This window comes from Brachyhypopomus gauderio, chromosome 11 (assembly GCF_052324685.1).
Source record: "Brachyhypopomus gauderio isolate BG-103 chromosome 11, BGAUD_0.2, whole genome shotgun sequence".
NCBI classification, from domain to species: Eukaryota; Metazoa; Chordata; class Actinopteri; order Gymnotiformes; family Hypopomidae; genus Brachyhypopomus; species Brachyhypopomus gauderio.
Genome location: NC_135221.1, coordinates 2371893 through 2396658, shown reverse-complemented (window position 1 = coordinate 2396658; position 24766 = coordinate 2371893). Strand labels below are relative to the sequence as shown.

Below are 24766 nucleotides of genomic sequence, written 5' to 3'. Positions count from 1 at the left end.
CATCTTAGAGTGTATCTAACCCTAACCCTGATCCTGACCCTAACCTTAACTCTAACCCTAACCCTAGGACAGTAATGTAGACTTCAGGACTAGTGGGTAGTGGTTTAGCCTAAAAATATTTCAGCTTCTCAGCCCACAATTTCTCTGGTTGTCAGAAGCCTTGTTATGTACTCTTCCCACCATCTGTCCTCTTACATTTCGTGAGTTGTTCTGTCTCCAAAGCTTTCTCTCGATAAGCAGCTGAGAGAAGGAAACAGACAGAGTCAGAGAGGGAGGGAAAGTGTGAGAGAATTTTAACAAAATCCTCTAAATGTTTTCCCTTTTTTTGGGTCTCTTTCTTGGGGTGCAGCTGCTGGAGATGTCATTTGGGGGTAGATGGTGGTAATTAAGAGTCAATTACCCCACCTCTGGAGTCTTATCAGCAGCGGAGCCAGCATGGGGAGAGAAACAGCAGGCTATAATTGCAGGAGACTGGTGACAGTATGATCACATGACCAAACCTCTCTTTATCTCCGGCTCTGATGGGCCGAAACGCTGACAGTACCCATTAGACTCCATCAGCTGCAATGTACATCGCATCAACCAAATACAAAACAGAAGATCTGGAACGTGTGATATGCACCTGCTTAATAGATTAAAATCCAGCTCACCGATATTTTTGGACATGGTGCTGTGTAAGGCAAGTTGACACAAAGGGGGGAGAGAGCCTATTAAAAGATGTTTTTACAGGTTGTTTGATCCATTTCTGGTTCATTTGGAACGCTGGTCTATTTAAGAAGAGAGAACAGCGCGTGTAGAGTCTCTCTGTTCCCCCCGCAGGTGACGGCGTGGTCCGCCACTGCTGGTGTGAAGAAGACACATTACCCCCAACCTGATTGCCTCATGAAAAGACGACCCAAAGAGAAACTGAACGGAGATGAGGAAATAATGAAAAACAATGAAAACTGGCAGCAAAGCGGAAAAATTACGGGCTGAGGTGGAAGAGAGAGAAGAAAAAAAAAACGCGTCCCGTTTGACTAATTTTGTGCCTTTTTATTTTTGAGAGAAGCGTGGGGATGGGGAACCATTTGTTTTAACCAGTTATATAAAATAATTCCTCTTGTTATTTCAGATTGGTTTCTAATGTTGGCTCATATCGTTTTCTCCACAGGTCTAATTTAAGATCCCATCTCCTGCTCTCTTCAGCGTGATGGCACATCTGATTTCAGCCAGCATGGAATCTGAATACCAATTGGGTAGCAGCTCTGACTTGCACAGCCTGGAAATGAGAGAGAGAGACTGTAAGAAACTGATGCTGCGTGTTTGTCGTCCGCCCGCCTGACTCTGTCTACCACAGCACGGGAAACGTTCCGCACAAAACAGAGGGCTGAACAAGAAAGGGGAAACCTTTTTATAACCATATTGCCAGAAGCCAGAGATATGTGGAAAGAGCTCTGTGGGTTCAAACAAAAAGAGAGCGAGCGAGAGAGAGAGAGAGAGATATAGCGTGAGAAGGAGAGAAGGGGGGAATTCAGCGTCAGAGGTTAAAGATGTGTCAGGAAAGTGACAATATCACACGCAGCTACGGTTTTATAAGTGCCCCCCCCATCAGTCCAAATCTGGCCCTCAATCCATCTGGGTTGAGCTCAGCCGTAGCCGGTCCCCTCCCTATACGGTTCAACTTAGTCCAGAAATTGATAATGTGATACAGGTTTAACATAGTTATCTGCTACAAAGGCTAGGGTGGGTGGAGGCAGGGCTCTGCACCATCTTAACAGTGGGATGGGGATATAGAAGGGTGGAGAGGTGGAGGGGGTGAGTGCATCACACCTGCTCTGTGTGACAGCATGGGCCGGTCACTTTGATAGAGGTCTGCTTTTTTGCAGACAGCACAAGGAATAAGGAGTGTTGTCTAAGTGGTCTACATGGTGTCGAAGGGATGGACATGTGACACATGAGACACTTCAGGGACAGAGTGTCTATATGGGACTGCAGTGAAGTGGACAGAGTGTTTATATGGGACTGCAGTGAAGTGGACAGAGTGTTTATATGGGACTGCAGTGAAGTGGACAGAGTGTCTATATGGGACTGCAGTGAAGTGGACAGAGTGTCTATATGGGACTGCAGTGAAGTGGACAGAGTGTCTATATGGGACTGCAGTGAAGTGGACAGAGTGTCTATATGGGACTGCAGTGAAGTGGACAGAGTGTCTATATGGGACTGCAGTGAAGTGGACAGAGTGTTTATATGGGACTGCAGTGAAGTGGACAGAGTGTTTATATGGGACTGCAGTGAAGTGGACAGAGTGTCTATATGGGACTGCAGTGAAGTGGACAGAGTGTCTATATGGGACTGCAGTGAAGTGGACAGAGTGTCTATATGGGACTGCAGTGAAGTGGACAGAGTGTCTATATGGGACTGCAGTGAAGTGGACAGAGTGTCTATATGGGACTGCAGTGAAGTGGATAGAGTGTTTATATGGGACTGCAGTGAAGTGGACAGAGTGTTTATATGGGACTGCAGTGAAGTGGACAGAGTGTCTATATGGGACTGCAGTGAAGTGGACAGAGTGTCTATATGGGACTGCAGTGAAGTGGACAGAGTGTCTATATGGGACTGCAGTGAAGTGGACAGAGTGTCTATATGGGACTGCAGTGAAGTGGACAGAGTGTCTATATGGGACTGCAGTGAAGTGGACAGAGTGTCTATATGGGACTGCAGTGAAGTGGACAGAGTGTCTATATGGGACTGCAGTGAAGTGGACAGAGTGTCTATATGGGACTGCAGTGAAGTGGACAGAGTGTTTATATGGGACTGCAGTGAAGTGGACAGAGTTTATATGGGACTGCAGTGAAGTGGACAGAGTGTTCATATGGGACTGCAGTGAAGTGGACAGAGTGTCTATATGGGACTGCAGTGAAGTGGACATAGTGTTTATATGGGACTGCAGTGAAGTGGACAGAGTTTATATGGGACTGCAGTGAAGTGGACAGAGTGTTTATATTGGACTGCAGTGAAGTGGACAGAGTGTCTATATGGGACTGCAGTGAAGTGGACATAGTGTTTATATGGGACTGCAGTGAAGTGGACAGAGTGTTTATATGGGACTGCAGTGAAGTGGACAGAGTGTCTATATGGGACTGCAGTGAAGTGGACAGAGTGTCTATATGGGACTGCAGTGAAGTGGACAGAGTGTCTATATGGGACTGCAGTGAAGTGGACAGAGTGTCTATATGGGACTGCTGTGAAGTGGACAGAGTGTCTATATGGGACTGCAGTGAAGTGGACAGAGTGTCTATATGGGACTGCAGTGAAGTGGACAGAGTGTCTATATGGGACTGCAGTGAAGTGGACAGAGTGTCTATATGGGACTGCAGTGAAGTGGACAGAGTGTCTATATGGGACTGCAGTGAAGTGGACAGAGTGTCTATATGGGACTGCAGTGAAGTGGACAGAGTGTCTATATGGGACTGCAGTGAAGTGGACAGAGTGTTTATATGGGACTGCAGTGAAGTGGACAGAGTTTATATGGGACTGCAGTGAAGTGGACAGAGTGTTCATATGGGACTGCAGTGAAGTGGACAGAGTGTCTATATGGGACTGCAGTGAAGTGGACATAGTGTTTATATGGGACTGCAGTGAAGTGGACAGAGTTTATATGGGACTGCAGTGAAGTGGACAGAGTGTTTATATTGGACTGCAGTGAAGTGGACAGAGTGTCTATATGGGACTGCAGTGAAGTGGACATAGTGTTTATATGGGACTGCAGTGAAGTGGACAGAGTGTTTATATGGGACTGCAGTGAAGTGGACAGAGTGTCTATATGGGACTGCAGTGAAGTGGACAGAGTGTCTATATGGGACTGCAGTGAAGTGGACAGAGTGTCTATATGGGACTGCAGTGAAGTGGACAGAGTGTCTATATGGGACTGCTGTGAAGTGGACAGAGTGTCTATATGGGACTGCAGTGAAGTGGACAGAGTGTTTATATGGGACTGCAGTGAAGTGGACAGAGTGTTTATATGGGACTGCAGTGAAGTGGACAGAGTGTTTATATGGGACTGCAGTGAAGTGGACAGAGTGTCTATATGGGACTGCAGTGAAGTGGACAGAGTGTCTATATGGGACTGCAGTGAAGTGGACAGAGTGTTTATATGGGACTGCAGTGAAGTGGACAGAGTGTTTATATGGGACTGCAGTGAAGTGGACAGAGTGTCTATATGGGACTGCAGTGAAGTGGACAGAGTGTCTATATGGGACTGCAGTGAAGTGGACAGAGTGTTTATATGGGACTGCAGTGAAGTGGACAGAGTGTCTATATGGGACTGCAGTGAAGTGGACAGAGTGTTTATATGGGACTGCAGTGAAGTGGACAGAGTGTCTATATGGGACTGCAGTGAAGTGGACAGAAAAACTGTGGATGCATCTGCCAGAGATGATTTTTGATCTGTGATGACGAGCATGTGCTGAACTATTTCCTATTGTTATCTATTGTTATCTGTAATAGAAGCACCTGCAGTTTAGACATGGCTGGATGATTAGATCTCAACAGATCAGCGAAGGCTGCTTCTCCCATCTGCTCCAAATGTTTACCATATAGGACTGACTAGAGACTCCCGGCCCTCACGTCTGAGGCCTCGGTCACGGGAGGAAAGAAAGAAGAAAAGAAAGAAAAAGGAATAAAGAAAGGCAGGCTGTTGGCTTTGCTGTGCCATAATCCTGCATTAAATGAGAGAGAGAGAGAGAGAGAGAGAGAGAGAGAGAGATGTGGTATGCCCATGTCAACAAGTGTCGAAGCAGCATGTGATAATGAGGGAGAGAGAGGAAGGAAGAGAGAGAGAGAGAGAGAGAGAGAGAGTGATAATGAAGGAGAGAGAGACAGAGCGAGGGAGGAAGAGGTGCCAGAGAGCAGTGAATGTTTAGTCCCTCAGAAAACAATTAGAGGCCTTTGTTTCCTCCGCAGACTGCAGCTCTCTTCTTCTGGGCCCTGGCTGCCTCCACCCGCTCTGTGCTCCTCGGGGCCACACGCGCCTTTTCCTGCTTTGTTTATGAGGATTTCTGTGGCCGTGTGGAGTTTTAGGCTACAGTATGCTGATGTGATCTTTTGTCTGGTCTGTGAAAGAGAGCTGACAGAAACAAGCAGTGCTAGTGACGGCTGCGGCCCGCGAGGCGTACAGGAGGCGTCCACTCACAGGAGGGCCCTGGGTTCAAAGCCCAGGAAGTAGCTGGTGTTGCATTCACACGTAGCCATGATGTCTAACTTCACAGCCTCTGAAGGGCCTGCTGATGAAGGCCTAGAGCGGGACTTACATAAGAGAACAACATTTCCTTAAACTGGAACCAATCAAAGCACTGAGAATGGACACGTCGTGCATCGTACGATCTTCAGGTGCTCTAATCCGCAACATCTTCCACACCAATCTCTCTCTCTCTCTCTCTCTCTCTCTCTCTCTCTCTCTCTCTCTCTCTCTCCCACCTTGTGGGGTTCCAACGCAGTTCTACCCCACCTCCACCTGCCTGGCGAGGAACTGGCCCACCTCCACCTCCCTCCTCCCATACAGCCACACAGTAAGATCCAGCGAGAGGTGTGCGTGTCTCGGCGGAACCGAGTGATAGAGGAAATACCGATTTGTGCCCAGAGAGTGATGTTAATGTGCATTATCAACTGTAATCCGCGTCACCCTGAGGATGCGCAGATACACTAATAACCTGTTAATCTTCACTTTCATGTCTTTTATCTGTTCCTCCTCCCCAAAACAGGATTGCCTCCTTTGTTACAATAGCATGATATAAACCTGAATAGGAAATCCTATTTAACATCAAGCAAGCATTCCATTACATTCTGATAGAAGACCATTTTGTCTTAATTGCATTCCAAGACTGTAAGCCTGGTAATGAGTTCAATAAAATTAAACACCGAATAAATCATTACAATTTTGTCTTCATGCTGAATATTAAGTAAATACAACCAAAATAACTCCATTATGGTATGGTGACTCTATTATGGTATTACGGTATGAATGATATAAGAACAGGAGTGATAGAATGTGTGATTTGACAAGCTTAGAAAAATGATCCAGCACTCTTGGGTTATTCAGTCTCTCAGAGCCAGAGGGTGAGCAGACCTGGGTCACACTTTTGCTAATGAGGTCCTGCTTTGAACACAGCCCATAGATCAAAATGGTAAATGTCTTATCAGTACCTGTTCTGTACCTTCAGGTGAAAGAAATGGTTTTTGGAGATCCCCCTTCATCACTGTAAAAAATGAAGGAATTAGCGTTAAGCACTTTCCTGAGAGGCAGCCCGAGGTCTGAGCATCTCAACGTTCTGCCCCTGGTCCCAGCGCGTTTGGCACGGTGTCCAGACGTCCTCCGTGCCCGAGGTCTGCTGGGCGAGTCCACAGCCTTCTACACGAGTGCACCAAACAAATCCTCTCGTTTGCAGCCTACGTCTTGAAAGCAAAGAAGTAGAGAACTGTAGTGTAGGTTGTACAACAGGAGCCTCGGGTGCACAAACCCTCAAGGACGTTTAACAGGTACATTTAACAGGTCACCGTACCACATACAACCAGCTGTGAATTGCAACAAGTATGCTTTGAAACCATAGTTATACTCAGAAATTACCTAAGGCATTTTTGTGCAAGTCATGTAGACATTATAATCCTGAAGTTGAAATTATTGATGTTAAACTACTAACATTAAAGTACTGACGTTAAAGTACTGATATTAAAGTACTGACATTCTGTCTTGTGTTTTCTCCTTCAGTCTCTTTCATGAACTCCCTGTGTCTGACAAACAATGAAAACGGACCTTAAGACACATCTTTATTGTGATGTTGAGCTTTAAACAATAATAACATCAATAATAATAATAATAATAATGATAATAATAATAATAGCTAGAATGTTTATATATTATTGTTGTTGTTGGCGCTATACTGTAGATTTACACTCATTATCTGTAAATGTGTACAAAATAAAAGCAAACGAAGCATGAACACATTAGTGTGATTATTTTTGTCAAGCTAAATCCATGTTCGTAATATGAAAAGGTCCAAGTATAATTGTTGATTATTTGAACGAGGCCTTCCTGTGGATGGTAGGCTCTGTGTGTGTGTGTGTGTGTGTGTGTGTGTGTGTGTGTTCTTGTCCTCTTAACTAGCCTCACCAGGACGCTGCTGTTTTACAGTCCACTGCCTGTGTTAGCGTGCAGGAATGTTGCAGCATGCGCCTCGTGATCCCGCTGCCCTGCCGGGCCACTAATGATTTACCAAAATTGCTAAAAAGTCTTTATCACCTCCTGCACAGCGTCGGGCTGGAGTGGTGCTGGGCCGGCAGGTCTCTGCTGTCTTCCACGTCATAAGTCTATACATTCAGCTGCCGTCGCTTCGTTACCGCAGCTCACGCGCTCACTGCTCTTTAATCGCTTCACTAAAATACTTTTTTTTAAAGCATCTGCTATTTTGGGGAACATTTTGAGGGAAATCAGTGAAAAAACGTGAAGCAGAGCAGAAGAGAGCAGTGGTTATGTTCACACACGCAGACCAGTGGGGAAGAAAAACACACGTGATCTTCTACAGTTGTGTCTGTTCGTTCAGAAGGAAACCACAACAAATATTATCTGTAATATTACTTACTAAAGCCTTTATAAGACACTTGTTTGCATCATTTGAAATGCCCCAACCTGTGAAGCGGTTTGGAAAAGCAATAATAAAACTGGTTTGTGTGTAAATAACAATCTCCCAGCAACAATCTTCTCAGTTGTGGACCGTCTTCCCAAGTGCTGTAGTAATTAGTGTTGCTAATGGATGCAGGAGTGATGGAGAAGCAGGAGTGATGTCAGAGGTGTGTCTGTCTCACACAAGAATATTAGAATAAGCAGTGAAGAGCAAAGCGCAGTGATTAAGCGCTCGCCAGTCACAGTGGCACGGTGTAAATTAAAAACGAGTTCATTCAAATTACAAAATCAGACATGTAAATAGGCAGCATCAGAGGACCTGCTGCTCGGCACTGGTGCGAACAGTTTGTACAGACCAACCATCCAGAATTAATTCTGTCCGTGAATAAGCAAAATGCAGTCACGATTTTGCCCACAGGTTGAAATAGCATTTTTTAAATACTCAATCTGACCTTTACTGATACGGCTTTTGGTGAATTTTATCTGGAAGCTGAACTTTTATGTAGCAATATGTACAGAGTTTAGACATAACGTATCGTCCATACGTTATTTATTGGTTACGTACTTTGTACTAACCATATTATATACTATGCTCATACTGTATACCAGTAGCGAACCGTGACCATTATACCCCCCTCCCAAAATGTTTTTTTTCCTCTCCTAATAAACTGCAATAAAGAATAAAGAAAAAAACGACAGTATAGCTTTAGAAACCCAATAAACAATAACATTTGTGCTAGATAACTTGTTAAGCAAAATAAGGTTCCAAACAAAATAAGGTTCACAGCTCCGTGTTCCTCGGGAGCGGAATATGTAAACAACGCGCACGAGGGCATCAAAGGACTGAATCGAAACTAGCTAGCGGTGGTACGCTAACAACAGCTAGCGTCGCCACAGTGGGTGGAAATTATCATACAGTTAAGCCCGCCCACTAAGAGGGAAGATATGATTGGTCAATTTTACTGTCATTTGAAACTGGTATTGCGCTGAATTATAACTGCCAGGCCCTCTGTAAACGAACAGAGGGCATCACAGTCCTGATAAGGGGAGACACAGGCTCACAGGCTTCCACTTAACCCCTCACCTTTAAACACAGATTGAATAGACACGGGTGAATAATTTATTTGTTTATATTTTTTTAATTGTTTAGATGTCGATTGTAAAACTGTAAGTAGATCAAATAAAATTGGATAATTATATAAATAATGTTTTAAGAATATTTTAGGCCTTCTGAGAGGGTGTAGAGGGCCCTGACTGTTCCCCACTGCTGTATACTACACCCATACTGTATACTATACCCATACTATATACTATACTATATATACTACATCCATTTGTAAATGCTTCCTGTGCCCCTGAACCTGTGTAGCAGCTCGTTTATCACATTTCAAATGTGCTGCGTGGCAGAGCCAATTTTGCAAAACAGAAAGAAAGAAAGAAAACGTGTCAGTACCCTGTTACTTACAGAAAGAGCAGCTGACATCTCTTTATGTTCTTTGTAAAAGCGTTTTAAAACCATGGGGGCTTTGAGTTAGCAGCAGCTGACAGAGTGGTGAATACCTTTGTGTTCAAAATGCTAACACTCATAGGAAATTCACTGTGTGAGTGTGTGTGTGTGTGTGTGTGTGTGTGTGTGTGTGTGTGTGTGTGTGTGTATGGACTGTATAGATTGTTAAGTATTATTGTACTATAAATATTTTTATCCCATAATGCATTGTGGTCAGTGTGACTTCAGTGATGTAATTAAAGGAAAACAACCGTGAGCTATGCACCCCACCAGGAGGTCTGAGTGGTCACCTTTCCCCACGGTGACTTTGTACAATGTATATATATAGCATTTTATGTTATAGGACATATTCATTAAATAATATTTTTAGTGCCTTGCAGAGAGACCTCTGGATATCATCTCTCAGTCTCTACAAAACCCTTCTGCATGGGGGACGCTCAAACAGGTTTATTGTATAACTGGCAGAAGACATCATACACTGCTCACCTGGTTGTCATGTCCAAAGGCTTGCGACATTGTGCCAGGGCTTTATCCAGAGTGAAGCAAGGACTCAACGCCCCCTCCAAATCCGACATTTTCACACTTCCTTTCAGAACTTCGCAACACAAATAAACAAATGAGTCACTATGAGAGCGGTTCAGGTATTAATCCATCAATCCTTCAGCACTCTGAACCATCTGTAGCATCGGTGAAGATTTGTATCAGCCATACATCTCAATGCACTTTATTTCCGCATTTTTGTTATGTGCTGATTTATGTTCATTTCAGGACCAAGCAGTCCTGCTTTGGGGATAAACATTTTGCTTTTTTTTTTTTTTTTGGCCATGTATTTCTCCTCCAGTGAAAGCTTCTCAGTAGAATCCACCATCTTGAAGTTCCTAATTTCCTTCAAGAGCTTTTTAGTCCCAGACGTTAAAGTGAGGCCAAATTTGCCTCACGTTCAGAATGTTCCAGAGAGTTCCTTGCCCGGCCGCTCTGTAAGTCTCTGAATGCAGGAGGCTGGTGCTGGTGCTGCTCCCAGACGCCTGCTCTGTTTCCTGCCACGTAAGCTCTGCTACATGGGCTTGCTTGATAAGGTGCTCGACTCATTACATCAGGAAGAATGTTTTGTTAGGGACTTGCATCTGTGGTCTGCTGCTCGGGTTGTGAGGGTTTGAGCTTCAGTCGGGGAAATGCATGATAAAATTCCACTTAATGAAGAAAGAGCTTCGGAAATAGCTGCATGTAAGCGTAACTCATGATCAGATAAATGCTAAATGTGAACAATATATGATTGCAGTCTTCAAAGCGGTGTACAGATACACCTGGATTTTATTAGAGTAATTTCTGAAGCATTCAGCAATTTTTCTGTATTTTTTAAATAATTACCACAATTTAATTATCAATAACATGTTTGTTTTTGTTTCTTTTTTTTAATTCTTTTTCAGTCACTTTTTCAGTCACCTGCTGTTGATCGGTTGGTGTGACACTGTGGGTTCATCTCTGCGGGGCCACTGGTTCGTGAAGGGCTCTTTCCAACATATCAGACCTTCCCACCAGTTAGTCCCACCAGGAGCAATCAGGCCAGGTGTTCATCTCAACTGTGATTGGACATTAAATAAACACCTCTTAAAAAGCACATTACAGTGTAAATGTGCTACCAAGAGAAGTAATTAGTCCTATAAAGTTTATAAAGTCATGAGTTTACAGAGCACGACACTGTAGGACAATGTTAACAACACCACGGATTGTGCATTTAGCCTGAATTCTTTTTTGTTTTGTTATTTTTTTTACTCGGCGACAAATAAAATGGTGGGTTAATTCATAAGGGGTGGGTTAACATAAGTGCAGGTTCAAATTCATCATGGGGTAGACAAGCAGTAATATCAACACTATGGAAAATGAATAATGCAATATCTCATTTGGCCCTAAAGCAAATAAGATATGGTCCACGCACGGCTGAATATTCTTCATCACCCGTGTGCCGACCCTTAGATATCTGCTTCCTGAGGATTCAACAGCCAAAACTCACTTTCAGTGTGTTTCGAAAACCCTCCTGTGCACTACACAAACCAATGGCAGCCTCTACAAGTACACAGAAGAGGCAGGGATGTTGATCGTGTCAAAATGTGTCATTTACTTGTGTAATTTGTTTTGACAACACGAATGACTTATGGCCCGGGATAAGCCTCGGAATTACTTTAGCTGTGGGAATTCAAATCACCTTGCAAACAAAATGTCAACAGTGGCATAGCTCTAGAAAGGACTTGTGTCTGTGCAAAGATGTGAAGGGACATTCAGGAATGAAGAGGAAGACCATCCCGCCTTCCGGCTCCCGGCAGACTGAAGCGGTGGACCGCTGCGTGCAGAGGTTCCTGCACCGGCTGATTTGCAAGGATCTCGGATCACAGGGGACGTCTATTCATAAGATCCTCATAAATAAAGCATGCTGGACAGGACGGCATGGGACTTGTCTGCTCCAACCGAGGTGCGGTGGAGTAGAAGGGTTCAGGGCTGAAGGCCTCCTTCAGCCACCTGCAGCACATGAGAACGCTGCCAATCTGCACTGAACTGGATCCTCCATCACTCAAGCGCACCTCCTCACAACTCTGGAGAGCCCGGCCGACCCAGTGTCAGTTTCAGTCATGCTAGAGTTAAGGCAGTGGTTCCCAAAGTGGGGGGCGCGCCCCCTAGGTGGGGCGCGGAGCTATTGCAGGGGGGGCGCGGAGCTTGGAAGTAAAACGGGATGCACCGATTCCGATATTAATATCTGAAACAATTCTAGATCGGGTATCGGTGACAATGTGACCGATCCATAAAAACAGATCTATTCAGTCTAATTCTATGCTTGTATTGCTTGCTTTTCGGAGTTAGTTCAACCTTAAATATCCACTCTGTCCCGGATAGAAGTGAACCTGGACAGTTAACAGTGAACAGTTAACAGTGAAACGCGAAGCACACAGAGGAGAGGTGAATCACTGACTCGTACTCGCGCTGGTGCTATTCCACTTAGTCCGTTTATTTGCTGGTTGACCAAATTAAACCTGGGCTCCAGCACTACTTGACTGTTCATACATGAACTGGTGAGTTGCCCAAAGCTCATTGAATGCGTTACTTACAGAAATGAAATAATGATAAAATAAAGAGCAGTGGTCTGAGTCAACAATATTCCATACGCGCACTCAACTCGCTCCCTTAAAGAGACAGTACACATATTTCTGGCCGTTACATGCTTTGTGCTCTGCGTGATGTCTGCGCTTGCAAACTAGCCGCATATGAATTGCTGTTTCTCTTATTTCATCTCCTTATTTATTTTAAATTATATTTAGAATTCTTGAACCATTTAAAAGGTTTCTTGCAGTTTATTTTTTTCATGTTTGACCAAAGTTGTGAACCTATTGTTTTTGTAAGTTTCAGGTTCTTTGGTATTATTTATTTTACATTCAATGTTATATTCATAATTGCACTGACTGAACAAATGCAAGTTGTGTTGTTTTTACATGTTTTTGTGTGTGTTTAAGTGTGCTATACTGGTACAGAGTTTTCAATAAACTTCTAATTCAGTATGTCTGTGTTTAAAAAAAAAAAATGTTTTAAGTCGATTCAGCACAGTTTTACTCTATCGCCGATACTAAGCCTCAGATATCTGAATCGGTATCGGAAGTGAAAAACGTGAATCGGTACATCCCTAATCAATATGGGGGGGGGGGGGGCGCAAAAATATTCTCATCTACTAAAGGGGGGCACGGCAGAAAAAGTTTGGGAACCACTGAGTTAAGGGAAGACTGGTTTCCTGTTGTGGTGGGGGAGCTGTGAATGTTAGACGTAGACCCCTAGACTCTTAGACCCCAAGACCCTTAGTCCCACAGACCCCTAGCTAGAACTTAGGCCTTTAGACCCCTAGTTCCTTAGACCACTAGACCCCTAGACCCTTAGACATTTTTTACTCCATTTTTTTCAGTGTTTGTCATTGCCAAATAGAGCAGACCATCTGTGTGCTCTTCTAGTTTATAAAGCATTAGTTATTCAGATTAATGTGTTATTAATAAGTGAATGTTGTATCCTTAATTAGCTGTGCCCCAAATCCAATCAGTTGTTTAAGATGAAATGAGTGAACATTGTAGATGAAGCGTGACATATACCTTCACACGTTACGTATGTGCACGGTCGGTACAATCATGTTTTACTGAGGGAAGCAAGAAAGGAGGAAAGTCTGAGGATGACCCTTGACCGCCACATGTGAAGGGCGGAGTTTAGGCAGCCTTTCATGTATCGGCTAGCTCCGCCCCCATGTGTTCCATGTGTTTGTTTCCCTCACCTAGTGTTTTGTAACCCCACCCCTTGTAAGTGAGTTTGTGTGTATTGATTTTGTCTCTATAAATATAGATATACTCACAACTGTGATCACATGTAGCATTTTACAAAAAACATGACTTTCACACTTTTAAAATTTTTACATAGGATAACATTTTACTCCAGGTCACTCACAAAACTTACACCATTCTGCTAGAGAGTGCTGCAATGTGCATTAGAAATTCTTCTCCATTGTGACATCTCAGGTATAATCACTCCCCTTAACTGAATCCACACCTTCCTAAAGTAATGGAGTGTCCTGTCCCAAGAAAGTTGTTCTCAAGAGATCTGTTGAAATAACAAGCGGGCATTGTATGCCATGTTGCACCTACACTCAAATAGAGAGCTAATTGGTCACTTTGTTTTGGAGTGAAACGTGGAGTGATGCGTAAGTAAGGTTTAACACTGAGACAGTACTGCGAATGCACTTCCAGAATCAGGAGAAGGAGAAAAAGATTCAGATAAGAGAGGAAAAGGGGGAGAGAGAGGGAGAGAGAGAAGGATAGACAGAGAGAGAGAGAAGGATAGAGGGGTAGAGTCGGAACGAGAGAAGGGGAGAGGGAGTCCTACAGTAAAAGAGAAAAAGAGGGAGAGAGGGAGTCAAAAAGAAAGGGAAAGAGAGATGTGGGGAGAAGAAAAGAGAACGACACAGGAGTTCTGGTGCACTATTGATCTTCAGATCTCAGTCTGTAATGGTCCAGCCATAATTAGCCCAATGTCTAGAATAAATGTGTGTTGGCAGGAGACAGCTCGCTCAGGCATGCTGCACACTCCCCAGCCAGCGTTCCACTTTTGCAGCTCACGCACACCACGACTACAGCGGTACATCGATTTTGATTGATACCTCGATTCTAAAGACTATGATGTAATTCAGCTGAATCATTCTAAGGCTTATGGGCATTTATCAAAATGTTGTCTCCATTGTTTGGTTGTCCGAGACGAAAGGTCATTGGGAATCACACCAGTAGTTTCCTTCGAGCAAAACGAATAAATGTTTACTGCTAAAACAGAGGCTTAAATGTTGATTAAAAACATAAAACCTCAGACATGAACTGGTGGTTTGTCTGAGGTGGGCAGAGTCACCACTACCTTTACCCCTTCCTGTTCCAGGTTAAAGGTTAAATGTTTAAGGTTGTCTTGAAACCACAGCTGAATAGAAGCAAGCAATGCAGTAGCCTTATTCTTCCAGCCAGGGTCATATAGTCATATATCCCATTAGATGGTACCTTTATCCTACTGGTCCTTCACATAGTTTTGCACTAAGTACACTGAATTAAATGTAAATAAATGGAGTAGAGGAACTGTTTGAACGTAGCTCACGCCTGTGTTCTGTATCCATCCAGCCCTCGTGGTCTGTCTCATTTATGGTGTGGTGTCATGTCGGAGAACAGACTCAGTGTATCTCTGTAATTGTGCAATGGACCGCAAACATCCACAGGGTTGAAGGAAGAGGCTTTCACAGATCACAGCATTTACAGTATGAACGATATTGGCAGTCGTTCCCGGCTGTAGCAACAACCATCTCTCATAACTTCATGCAGTGACATTAGTATCCATGCTCCTGAGCACCAAGCGCCCCCACCACCCCACACACACACACACACACACACACACACACAACCCCCCACCCCCCACGTTATTGAACCTATTGTTGATTTGATTCATACTATTGTTAAATCTCAAGAGCTGGAGAAACATCAAGTGCTGACAAAAGATCTAGGAGACATGTGGTACACAAGCGCAACAGTGGTTTCCATGGGAATCGGAGCATTATGGGCTGTGACCCCTGAACTGGGAGAATGGCTTCAGCAGATCTTGGGAACAACGTCTGAGATCTCTGCTAAAGCTTCAGTTGCAGTGAAGATGATTTAGCATATAGCTCGTATTGTTTCAAAATATCTTGACACCACTTTTGAGAATTCAGTCATCCACGAGTTCAAGAAACCTTGATGTAATCGTATCTGTAAATATAACTGCAGAGTCCAGACCTGTCTGTAATGGTGGCATACAGACCTGTCTGTAACCGCAGTTTTTTTTTTTTTTTTTTTTTTTTTTTTTTTTTTTTTTTTTTTTTTTTTTTTTTTTCACTGCTTTGGGCTTCCTGCTTCCTGTTTCACGACGCACGGCAGCACGCTCGCACGCAAACGCCGATTCACTATCAAATTAGCATAGCTTAGCTATAGCCTAATACACTTACATTAAACACTACGATTCTAAATCAGTGTAATACATTTACCGACATCTAATTATTTTATCTAATTTCTGTTCCCTCCTTCTGTTCTCTCCCTCTGTTCTCTCCCTCTGTTTCTCTCTTTCTCCCTCTGTTTGGTCTCCCCTGTTTTTCATGGCTACCGCGGAGGAACGGGCTCTCGTCAAGCTCGGCTCGGAGCTGGAGAAGTTGGGTCGACAGATCGAACGTCTTCTGGAGAAGCAAGCGGAGCTCACCCAGGAGAAGACCAGGCTCGAGGCCGCCCGCGACGCTGCCTACTCGGCCGTCTCCACTCCCTCGTCACGGCGGCTCAGCGCGACCGCCATCTTGACCCGTGCTCCAGGCTGGGAGCGCCAGCGAGGACGCGGAAGGCAGCCGGCGTCGTCACCCCTACCTCAGCCGGACTTCTCCTCTGCGAACCCGTTCGAGGTGCTCAGCTCCGGGTCCTCCACCTCGCCCTCACCAGCGCCGGCACCAAAGAAGAATAAAGGCGGTATCCTCGTTATCGGCGACTCGATTACACGACACTTGAAGGTCGATCTGCCAGGGTCAAAGAGAAACCCCACTGTGTCCTGTTTTCCAGGCGCTCGTGTCCTGGACGTGGCCAGGCGGCTTCCCTCGGCGCTGAAGCAGCGAGATGACTTCGGCACCGTCGTCCTTCACGTGGGGGCTGTCGACACCTTCGCCCGGCGCAGCGAGATCCTGAAGGACCACTACCGCTCGCTTCTGGACACCGCACGGAAGAAGACGTCGGCCAGGCTTGTTGTCTCCGGTCCGCTTCCAACATTCCGGCGAGGGTGCGAGTTGTTTAGCCGTCTTTTCTGTCTCCACAGCTGGCTCCGGGACACCTGTGGCAGCGTCGGCGTGGACTACGTCGACAACTGGGAGAGTTTCCGTGAGCGTCCGTCACTCTACCGCCGAGATGGACTTCACCCCAGTCGCCTAGGCTCGGCAGTCCTCTCCCGGAACATCGAGGACGTGCTACGCCGAGCCTGACCAGCCACAACAAACCACGCAAATCAGCTAAGTAGAACTTACTTCCCTAACTACCAAACCATTGAGACTGTGTCTGTTAGCCGTGGCAGGTATAAGAATAACAGGGCGATATGTTTTAAAAATCTAATTAAAATTAAATTAAATAATCAACGCGAAGTAAGCAGCAATATTAAGCTAAGGCTAGGACTTTTAAACATTAGATCGCTTGCATCAAAAGCTGTGATAGTAAACGAAATAATCACAGATAACAGACTAAATGCACTCTGTTTAACAGAGACATGGGCTAGAGTGGACGAATATGTAAGTTTTAATGAAGCAGCTCCTCCTGGATACAGTTATGTTCATCAGCCCCGTATCACAGGGCGTGGAGGTGGAGTAGCCACAATATATGACATAGATATAGGTTTTACTGTAAAACCAACCACCTCTATTAACTCATTCGAGGCTCTGATAGGTGAAATAGGCAATAATCTTATAGGCAATAAAACAAAGCTTAAACTAGTGACCATCTATCGACCGCCGGGTCCTTACTCAGAATTTCTTAAGGAATTTGCTGAGTTTCTTTCGGAAATAGTCTTAACCATCGAGAGATTTGTAATTGTGGGTGATTTCAACATTCATTATGAAAATGAATCAGACCCACTGAAAATCGCGTTCGACTCCATACTAGATTCAGTAGGTATAGCCCAAAATGTGACAGGGCCTACCCACCGCTGTAAACACACCTTAGACTTAATACTTACTTACGGATTAAACATAGAACATTTGGCAGTCATCCCCCAAAATGACGCCATTTCAGATCATTCCCTACTAATATATGAAATGGCTTTATACGATGTACATCAGATGCGCCATACAAAAACCACGCGCACTATCACATCCGACACTGCAGCAACATTTATAAACTTACTACCAGAGCTACCGAACACTATGCCACTGCAGCCCAATGAATTAGAACAGGCAACACAACAGTTTTATTACACACTCAGCAATACCTTAGACAGTGTAGCTCCAGTTAAAACAAAATTAATTAGGGAGAAAAAGCTTGCACCATGGTATGACGACCACACCCGTCTTCTAAAACAGGCAGCTCGAGCAGCGGAGCGAAAATGGAGATCCACCTCACTAGAAGTGTTTAGAATCACATGGAAAGACGCCATAGTCAAATACAAACATGCCTTAATAAAAGCTAGAGCCGCATACTATTCGACACTAATAGAAAACAACAAAAATAACCCTAGATTTCTCTTCGCGACTGTATCAAAACTAACAAGAAATATCAACGACACTAGTTCTAATACAACACTTACACACACTAGCGATGAATTTTTAAACTTTTTTAATAATAAAATAGATAATATCCGACTACAGAGTCATAATACATTGCAGCCTAACCTCCAATCCAACCCCAGTAGTTTAGTTATTAGTAACTATGCATCCAAAAATATTACCGAGCTAAATGTCTTCGATCCTATATCGCAAAAAGAGCTCACAACACTGATTAATTCATCTAAGCCTACATCATGTATATTCGACCCAGTTCCAACCCGTCTATTTAAAGACCTACTCCCAGCCATTGCAGGGCCCTTACTTAATATGATTAACTGTTCCCTTAACCTAGGGTACGTGCCCAAACAATTAAAATGCGCCGTAATTAGACCCTTGATTAAAAAACAGAATCTAGATCCGCAGATTCTAGCCAACTATAGACCCATTTCTAATCTCCCATTTATCTCTAAAATTTTAGAAAAAGCAGTTTCCAATCAGTTAAACCACCATCTCCAATCAAATAGTATCCATGAAAAGTTCCAATCAGGATTTAGACCAAACCACAGCACTGAAACAGCTTTACTCAGGGTAGTGAATGATTTACTAATATCGGCCGATAATGGGCTAGTCTCGTTCCTTGTACTGTTAGATCTTAGTGCAGCTTTTGATACTGTAGACCACAACATTTTGCTGGATAGACTAGAAAACACGGTAGGTATTAAAGGAGTCGCACTCTCCTGGTTTAGATCATATTTGACTGACCGCTTCCAATGTGTAAGTGTTAATAATAAAACCTCTAAATCTGTGCAGGTTAAATACGGTGTCCCACAAGGGACAGTCCTAGGACCACTTCTATTCACACTGTACATGTTACCCCTAGGCGAGATTATGCATAAGCACGACATCAGTTTCCATTCCTACGCAGACGACACTCAGCTATATTTATCGGCAAAACCCGATGATTTAGGCGCAAACAGTAAAATAGAGAAATGTGTAGAAGAGATTAAACATTGGATGGCGTGTAACTTTCTAGCACTAAATCCCGATAAAACAGAATTAATAATAGTTGGGTCTAGGGCTGCGAGAGACAAGATACATAATGTAGCATTGAATCTACATTCTTTTACTATAACCCCCAGCGCAGAGGTAAAGAACTTGGGCGTCACAATAGACCCAGATCTCTCGTTCAATACACATATTAATAATATAACTAGGGTAGCGTTCTTTCACTTGCGCAACATTGCCAAAATTAGAAACATATTAAATACTAGTGATGCAGAAAAACTAATCCATGCATTCATATCCTCTCGTTTAGACTATTGCAACAGTCTCTTAGCTGGATGTTCTGGTAAATCGATAAACAAACTCCAGCTGGTTCAGAACGCAGCAGCACGAGTTTTAACAAAAACTAAAAAGTTTGATCACATTAGTCCCGTACTATCGTCATTACACTGGCTGCCAATTAGATTCCGTATTGACTATAAAATACTTTTATTAACATATAAAACGCTGCATGGCTTAGCTCCAGACTATCTTAGTGAACTTATTGAACAATATAACCCAGCGCGTTCACTTCGCTCACAGGACGCAGGGTTATTAACTGTTCCTAGGATCAAAAAGATCACAGCAGGTGGAAGAGCCTTTTCTTTTAAAGCTCCACAATTGTGGAATAATCTTCCTGCCTCTATTCGGGACTCAGACACAGTCTCAATGTTTAAAACTCGATTAAAGACTCATCTGTTTAGTTTGGCCTTTGATTAATTTGTTACATATTTACTACATCTCGTATCTTTTCTCCAAGGTTCACCTGGAGAGTAACACTGCAGTCGGAGCCTACAATACCAGCATCGCTGCTCCGACATGGAATGAAAGCCTGGCGTTCATCAACAGACATTTACAATGACAATATCAAAACCCAGAACTTTCATTTTTACCTTTACTTAGTCTGATTGTGTGATTTGTGTGTGGCTTGTGTATTTGTCTGTATTTTGTGTAATTTGTGTGTTAACGGGCCGCCCAATGGAGGATGGGTTCCCTTTTGAGTCTTGGTTCTCCCGAGGTTTCTTCCTATTCCCCACCATCATAGGGAGTTTTTCCTCGCCACTGTCGCCTTTGGCTTGCTCATTAGGGTTCTGGGCCCATAGTATTGTTAACCTTTTAAATCCTGTAAAGCGCTTTGTGACATGTGTTGTGAAAAGCGCTATACAAATAAACTTTGATTTGATTTGATTTGATTTGACCTGTCTGTATTGGTGGCGTACAGACCTGTCTGTAACAGCAAAGTCCAGACCTGTCTGTAATGGTGGCGTACAGACCTGTCTGCAACAGCAGAGTCCAAACCTGTTTGTAATGGTGGGGTACAGACCTGTATGTAACAGCAGAGTACAGACCTGTATGTAACAAAGTACAGACCTGTCTGCAAAGGTGGAGTCCAGACCTATCTGTAACCATAGAGTCCAGACCTGTCTGTAACAGTAGAGTACAGACCTGTCGGTGGAGTCCCTTGCTGTATCATGTGGTGCTGTAGCTCTCATTCATTTTCAGCACTGGCGTCTTGCTCTGGCTGTGTCTGTTAAGGGTATTTTTGGCCTCTAATTCGTGCTAGCTAAGGATTCTTTAAATAGACACTGGTCTTTTGTAAGTTTTTTTGGTAAGCTTGAATAATGGCATATGCTAAATCCCATGAACGTAAATGCAAATATGTTTAGAAAGACACGTGTAAATGATAGAACACAGAGAAAAAAAATCATTTATGACACAGTATGAAACCCTTTAAGTAAGAATAAATGTCCTAGCATCCTACGCACTGTTTGCATGCATAACGGGAAAATTCGCCTCACAGTGACACGGTTATATTTAAAAAACACTGGCCAGCCTAATTCTGCCATCCTGCTCAGAGCACAGGATACGTTTTCATGAACACAGCTCTTTAGTTTATGGATTTCACATAGTTCTTCAGAGAAACCGAACTTCTGGAGAAAATCTAAACTCAGCTCATCCCTCAGAAATGAAGTTCTCCTTCCACTTAACATAATCAAGTCTTAACTTTCAGTAAGCAGACTTCTCGTGTTTCTGAATTAAAATTCTCTAATACTGCTAATATTTCAACAGTGTTCCTTGTATCCAGATCCGGAGATGGAAGACTGTAGTCAGGTGACAGCTGAAAATACCCGTGTGTGATATCTTACCAAGGAGTGAGTCACGGGTGATTGCACGCAGGATGAATGTTAATGAAACACAAGACAACACAGCTTTGAGCAGAAGCAAACATATTTTAACATAAAAGTATGTTAAAAATATAATCCAGCAGGAACATTACTAGTGTCCTGGGCAGAAGTGATGATTAGATACCAGGAGCAGAAAGGCCAGGTACTGTTAAATAGGGAGAAGTTAACCAGACACAGGTGAAAACAATGACTAATAAACTGATGGCTGGATCTGGGGATGTGTGTCGCGATAGGTGCATGTGGGTTGAGAGGGCGGGTCAGTTTGGACCAGTGGAGTGGGCGCGTGTCATAAAAGGTGCATGTGGATGGAGAGGGCAGGTGATTGGGTGTGGGGAAGTCAATGTGTGTCGCGATTGGTGCATGTGTGCTCAGAGGGCTCACTGGAACAAGATGGGGTGTGACACAGTGGAACTATTCTTGGCAAGATGTGAAATTAACATATAAGACATCACCCTGACCATGCCTGTGGGCCATGGCATAGATCTATTCATCATGGGCCATTCTGATTAGAGGAATATATGATTTTATAGTATATTATATTACAGTATATAAAGTATTCTGTTAAGTTCAGAATGTGGATCACAGCAACACTGGGCTGGACGGCATAGCCAACATAAGCCTATGACTATTGCGTGCGTGCGTGCACACACACACCATAAGAGGAGATCATACTTTACCTTTATAGTCAACAACAGGAAGCTTAATGGAACTTAATAGAGCAGGCAGACACTCAACAGGACAGCGGTTGAACAATGCAGAGATTAGCATACAGTGACATCTGCACCTTTCTGACCCAGTTTCTACGCAACCAGGGTGTTATGAGTTTCGCAAAACTGTAATTTATTGCAGAATTCAACAGTCATGGAAAAAAATGTAACACAGTCTGCTAAGCCTTTTCCCCCTGTCCTATAGTGTGGGGTGTGTGTGTGTATTTGAGAGTCAAAAAGTCTTCAATTCACAATGCTGCCAACTGTTAAACATGGTTGTGAATTTATAATGCAGGCAACAGCCATATTGAGAGTCATTAAACCCACTGACTCTTCTGCAGTGATATATAATTGCTATGTGCCCCTGGTGATGCAAACATATTCCATTATTATGTTCCTTCATTATGTCTCTCCGTTTCAAAATGATAATGACCCCATACAAAGTTCCAAACACTTTCAGTGATGGTATTCCTGAACCAAGATGAAGTCACATTAAAACACTTCAGTGTCATGTGTACAATAAAGTTCAAAGGAATCCCACCTTGGTGCCGTTTTCCCCACAAACATTAGCAATTAATATGATGCCCTTTCAAACACAACACTGTGAAACCAGAGCAGAGCAGACAACACACAGATTAGCAGCACAGGGAAGATTAAAGCTAAAAGAGATCAGGCTATCGGGTGAAGTGTTATGACCATCCTGGAGTTAAAGTGTGATGCCATGGACCACAAGGGTTATTACTGCAACCTGATCTTCACAGCAATCCATGGACACCTTCTTCTGAGTCTGATTCGTCTGTGCAGACTCCAGCTTTGGCCTTGTGAAGCTCTGGAGAAGCATCTGGAAGTTTTTCCCTACTGTTAAGGGAAAGACATCGACGAGCCTGTTCTGATTCTAGTGGACGGGTCCATCTGACGAGTTCGCTAGAGGTTGTGGATGATGGCATCTCCTGGAGTTTTGTTGGCATGGAGAGAGATTGTTGTCCTGTCCTGACCTGACCATGTCTCATCACCGTTGGAGATCAGGCTCATGGTGATAGCATCAGCATGTGTAGCAGAGAAATCTCTTCTTGAGCACACGTCTCCAGTCCTTATGAAGGTCCGTCTACACCCTTATTAACAGCGTACAAGTACTGTAGGAGATACTTCAACACTGGGGGGGTGGGGGGGGGGGGGTGGGATCGCTTCTTTGTTCCTGTTCACTGTGCTGGAGTTTGAGATGTTTGACCACACACTCACAGGTGAACAAGGATTTGAGAACATTGGCATTGAGCATCACTGGAAGAGATGCTGCTTCCTGTCTGTGCACACAAGACGTCTGCCAGTGAGAAAAACCCTCATCTGCGAGCTTGGCGAAACGTTTAGGCAGAAAGTCTAAAATGGATTCCGTGGCCTTCCATTTTGCTAGATCAAAACATCACAGCTCACAGGACGTGCCGTCATTTTAGAGTTAGCATTTAAATGAGCTCTCGTCCAGTGGAGAAGTGAGTGGTGGTTCGAGCTAACCCTCCCCTACAGGTAACGCACTTTGTAAGGCAGGCAAACCACATACTGCCAAGGTAGTATGTGATGAGGCTTTGGCACCAATACAACACGAGCAGGCAGCATTGTTATATATACATGAAATATGTAAAATATGTCCTTCCATGAGCTAAAGAGGTATACACATGAAAAACAAAGCGTGGATTTGTAGAATGAGACTGGACTTTCCATTATGCATCCATAAAGGAACGACAGAACAGACTCTTTCTTCCTGGAAGAGTGAATAGGTGGAATAGCTGTGTTCTAATTGCAGTAATACGAGTAACATTGTTACTGAAGGACCCAGTGCTAATTGGACATCTTGTATATAAATGTATAGGGTTTGGAACTCATTAATTAACCACTGAAACCTCTAGGGCGATTTTCACAGTCAACATTCATATTTTTAGAATACAGAACAAATACCCATTTGGGGTTTAAATTGTGCAGTTCCACCAGTAACAATGGTGACCAAACTATGTTTGATTCCGTGAAACTTTAAAATACATTTTTTTTTGTTGTTGAAGTTAGATAGTTTTTTTTTTTTTTTTTTTTTTTTTTTTTTACAGAAAACCAAAACAAGTTAATTTACACATGACCAGATCTATTCATGCCTGTGATGGAACTGCCCTCCACCACAATACATACAATATATAATTATGGACATTTGTTTCTTTCTTGTAAGTTAATAAGTAATTGAAGAGACACGTAGGATTTAATGCTCTTTTATTGAATAACTAACAATACTTATCAGTTTATCAAGTGAGAAGCTGCACAGAAAGAAGGTAAAGATATATAATGTTTGTAATGAAAAATGTGAACTTTGGTGGAGCAATGTAAACTAAAGAATTTACCTAGCCAAGGTAAAAGGTGTCATTTGGATTATTAGTGTTTATGAAGTTCGAAAAAAACGCTTACCGGTGATTGACATGCAGAGAAAGGCAGCCATGTCGTCTTGTTGAGGAAACAGATTGAGTGCTATAGAGAGCTTTTATAGGTTGGGTTTCCCGCCAAAAATACAGGAAGTGACATCACACCACTTCCTGTGTAGCACTATAAAAGACCTAATGGGAATTGTTGGAGGAAGGTTTTTGGTTGAAGAGCATATAATGTTGAAGATCAAAAATGATCTTGATTATTGACCTTTGGATTGTTACAACTGATGTGCGGAACTTGTGAACTCTCACATTTTGTTTTTCTTTTTGATGTCTTATTTTGCTTATGTAAATAGTTATCTTGCCTCTATATGGGTATTAAATAAGCACGCTGCTTCCTTGCACTCTACCTGAACCAGACCCTGTGGCGTGTCTGCCGCTCACTCACAACTCCCAGCGTGCATCTGTA

The 24766-nt window shown here is 43.4% G+C and overlaps 1 protein-coding gene and 1 long non-coding RNA gene across 4 annotated transcripts; one reads left to right on the top strand and one right to left on the bottom strand.

The window, feature by feature from the left end:
- Nucleotides 1-1094: 1094 nt before the first annotated feature.
- On the bottom strand, nucleotides 1095-24372 carry LOC143526499 (uncharacterized). Its single transcript, XR_013133871.1, has 5 exons — nucleotides 24341-24372; nucleotides 10605-10741; nucleotides 9648-9756; nucleotides 6181-6233; nucleotides 1095-1258 (listed from the first exon to the last, which is right to left on the bottom strand). It is a non-coding gene; the product is annotated as an uncharacterized LOC143526499 (long non-coding RNA).
- LOC143526580 (uncharacterized) lies at nucleotides 15594-20196 on the top strand. 3 transcript variants are annotated; one of them, XM_077021054.1, is made up of 2 exons: nucleotides 15594-16195; nucleotides 16286-20196. In XM_077021054.1, the coding sequence occupies exons 1-2, from the start codon at nucleotides 15838-15840 to the stop codon at nucleotides 16696-16698; spliced, it is 771 nt and encodes a 256-aa protein (XP_076877169.1). In that variant the 5' UTR covers nucleotides 15594-15837; the 3' UTR covers nucleotides 16699-20196. The 3 variants fall into 3 exon arrangements, with proteins under 3 accessions (XP_076877169.1, XP_076877168.1, XP_076877167.1); XM_077021053.1 differs by having other exon boundaries at nucleotides 15594-16451; nucleotides 16536-20196; XM_077021052.1 differs by having other exon boundaries at nucleotides 15594-16729; nucleotides 19769-20196.
- Nucleotides 24373-24766: the final 394 nt, after the last annotated feature.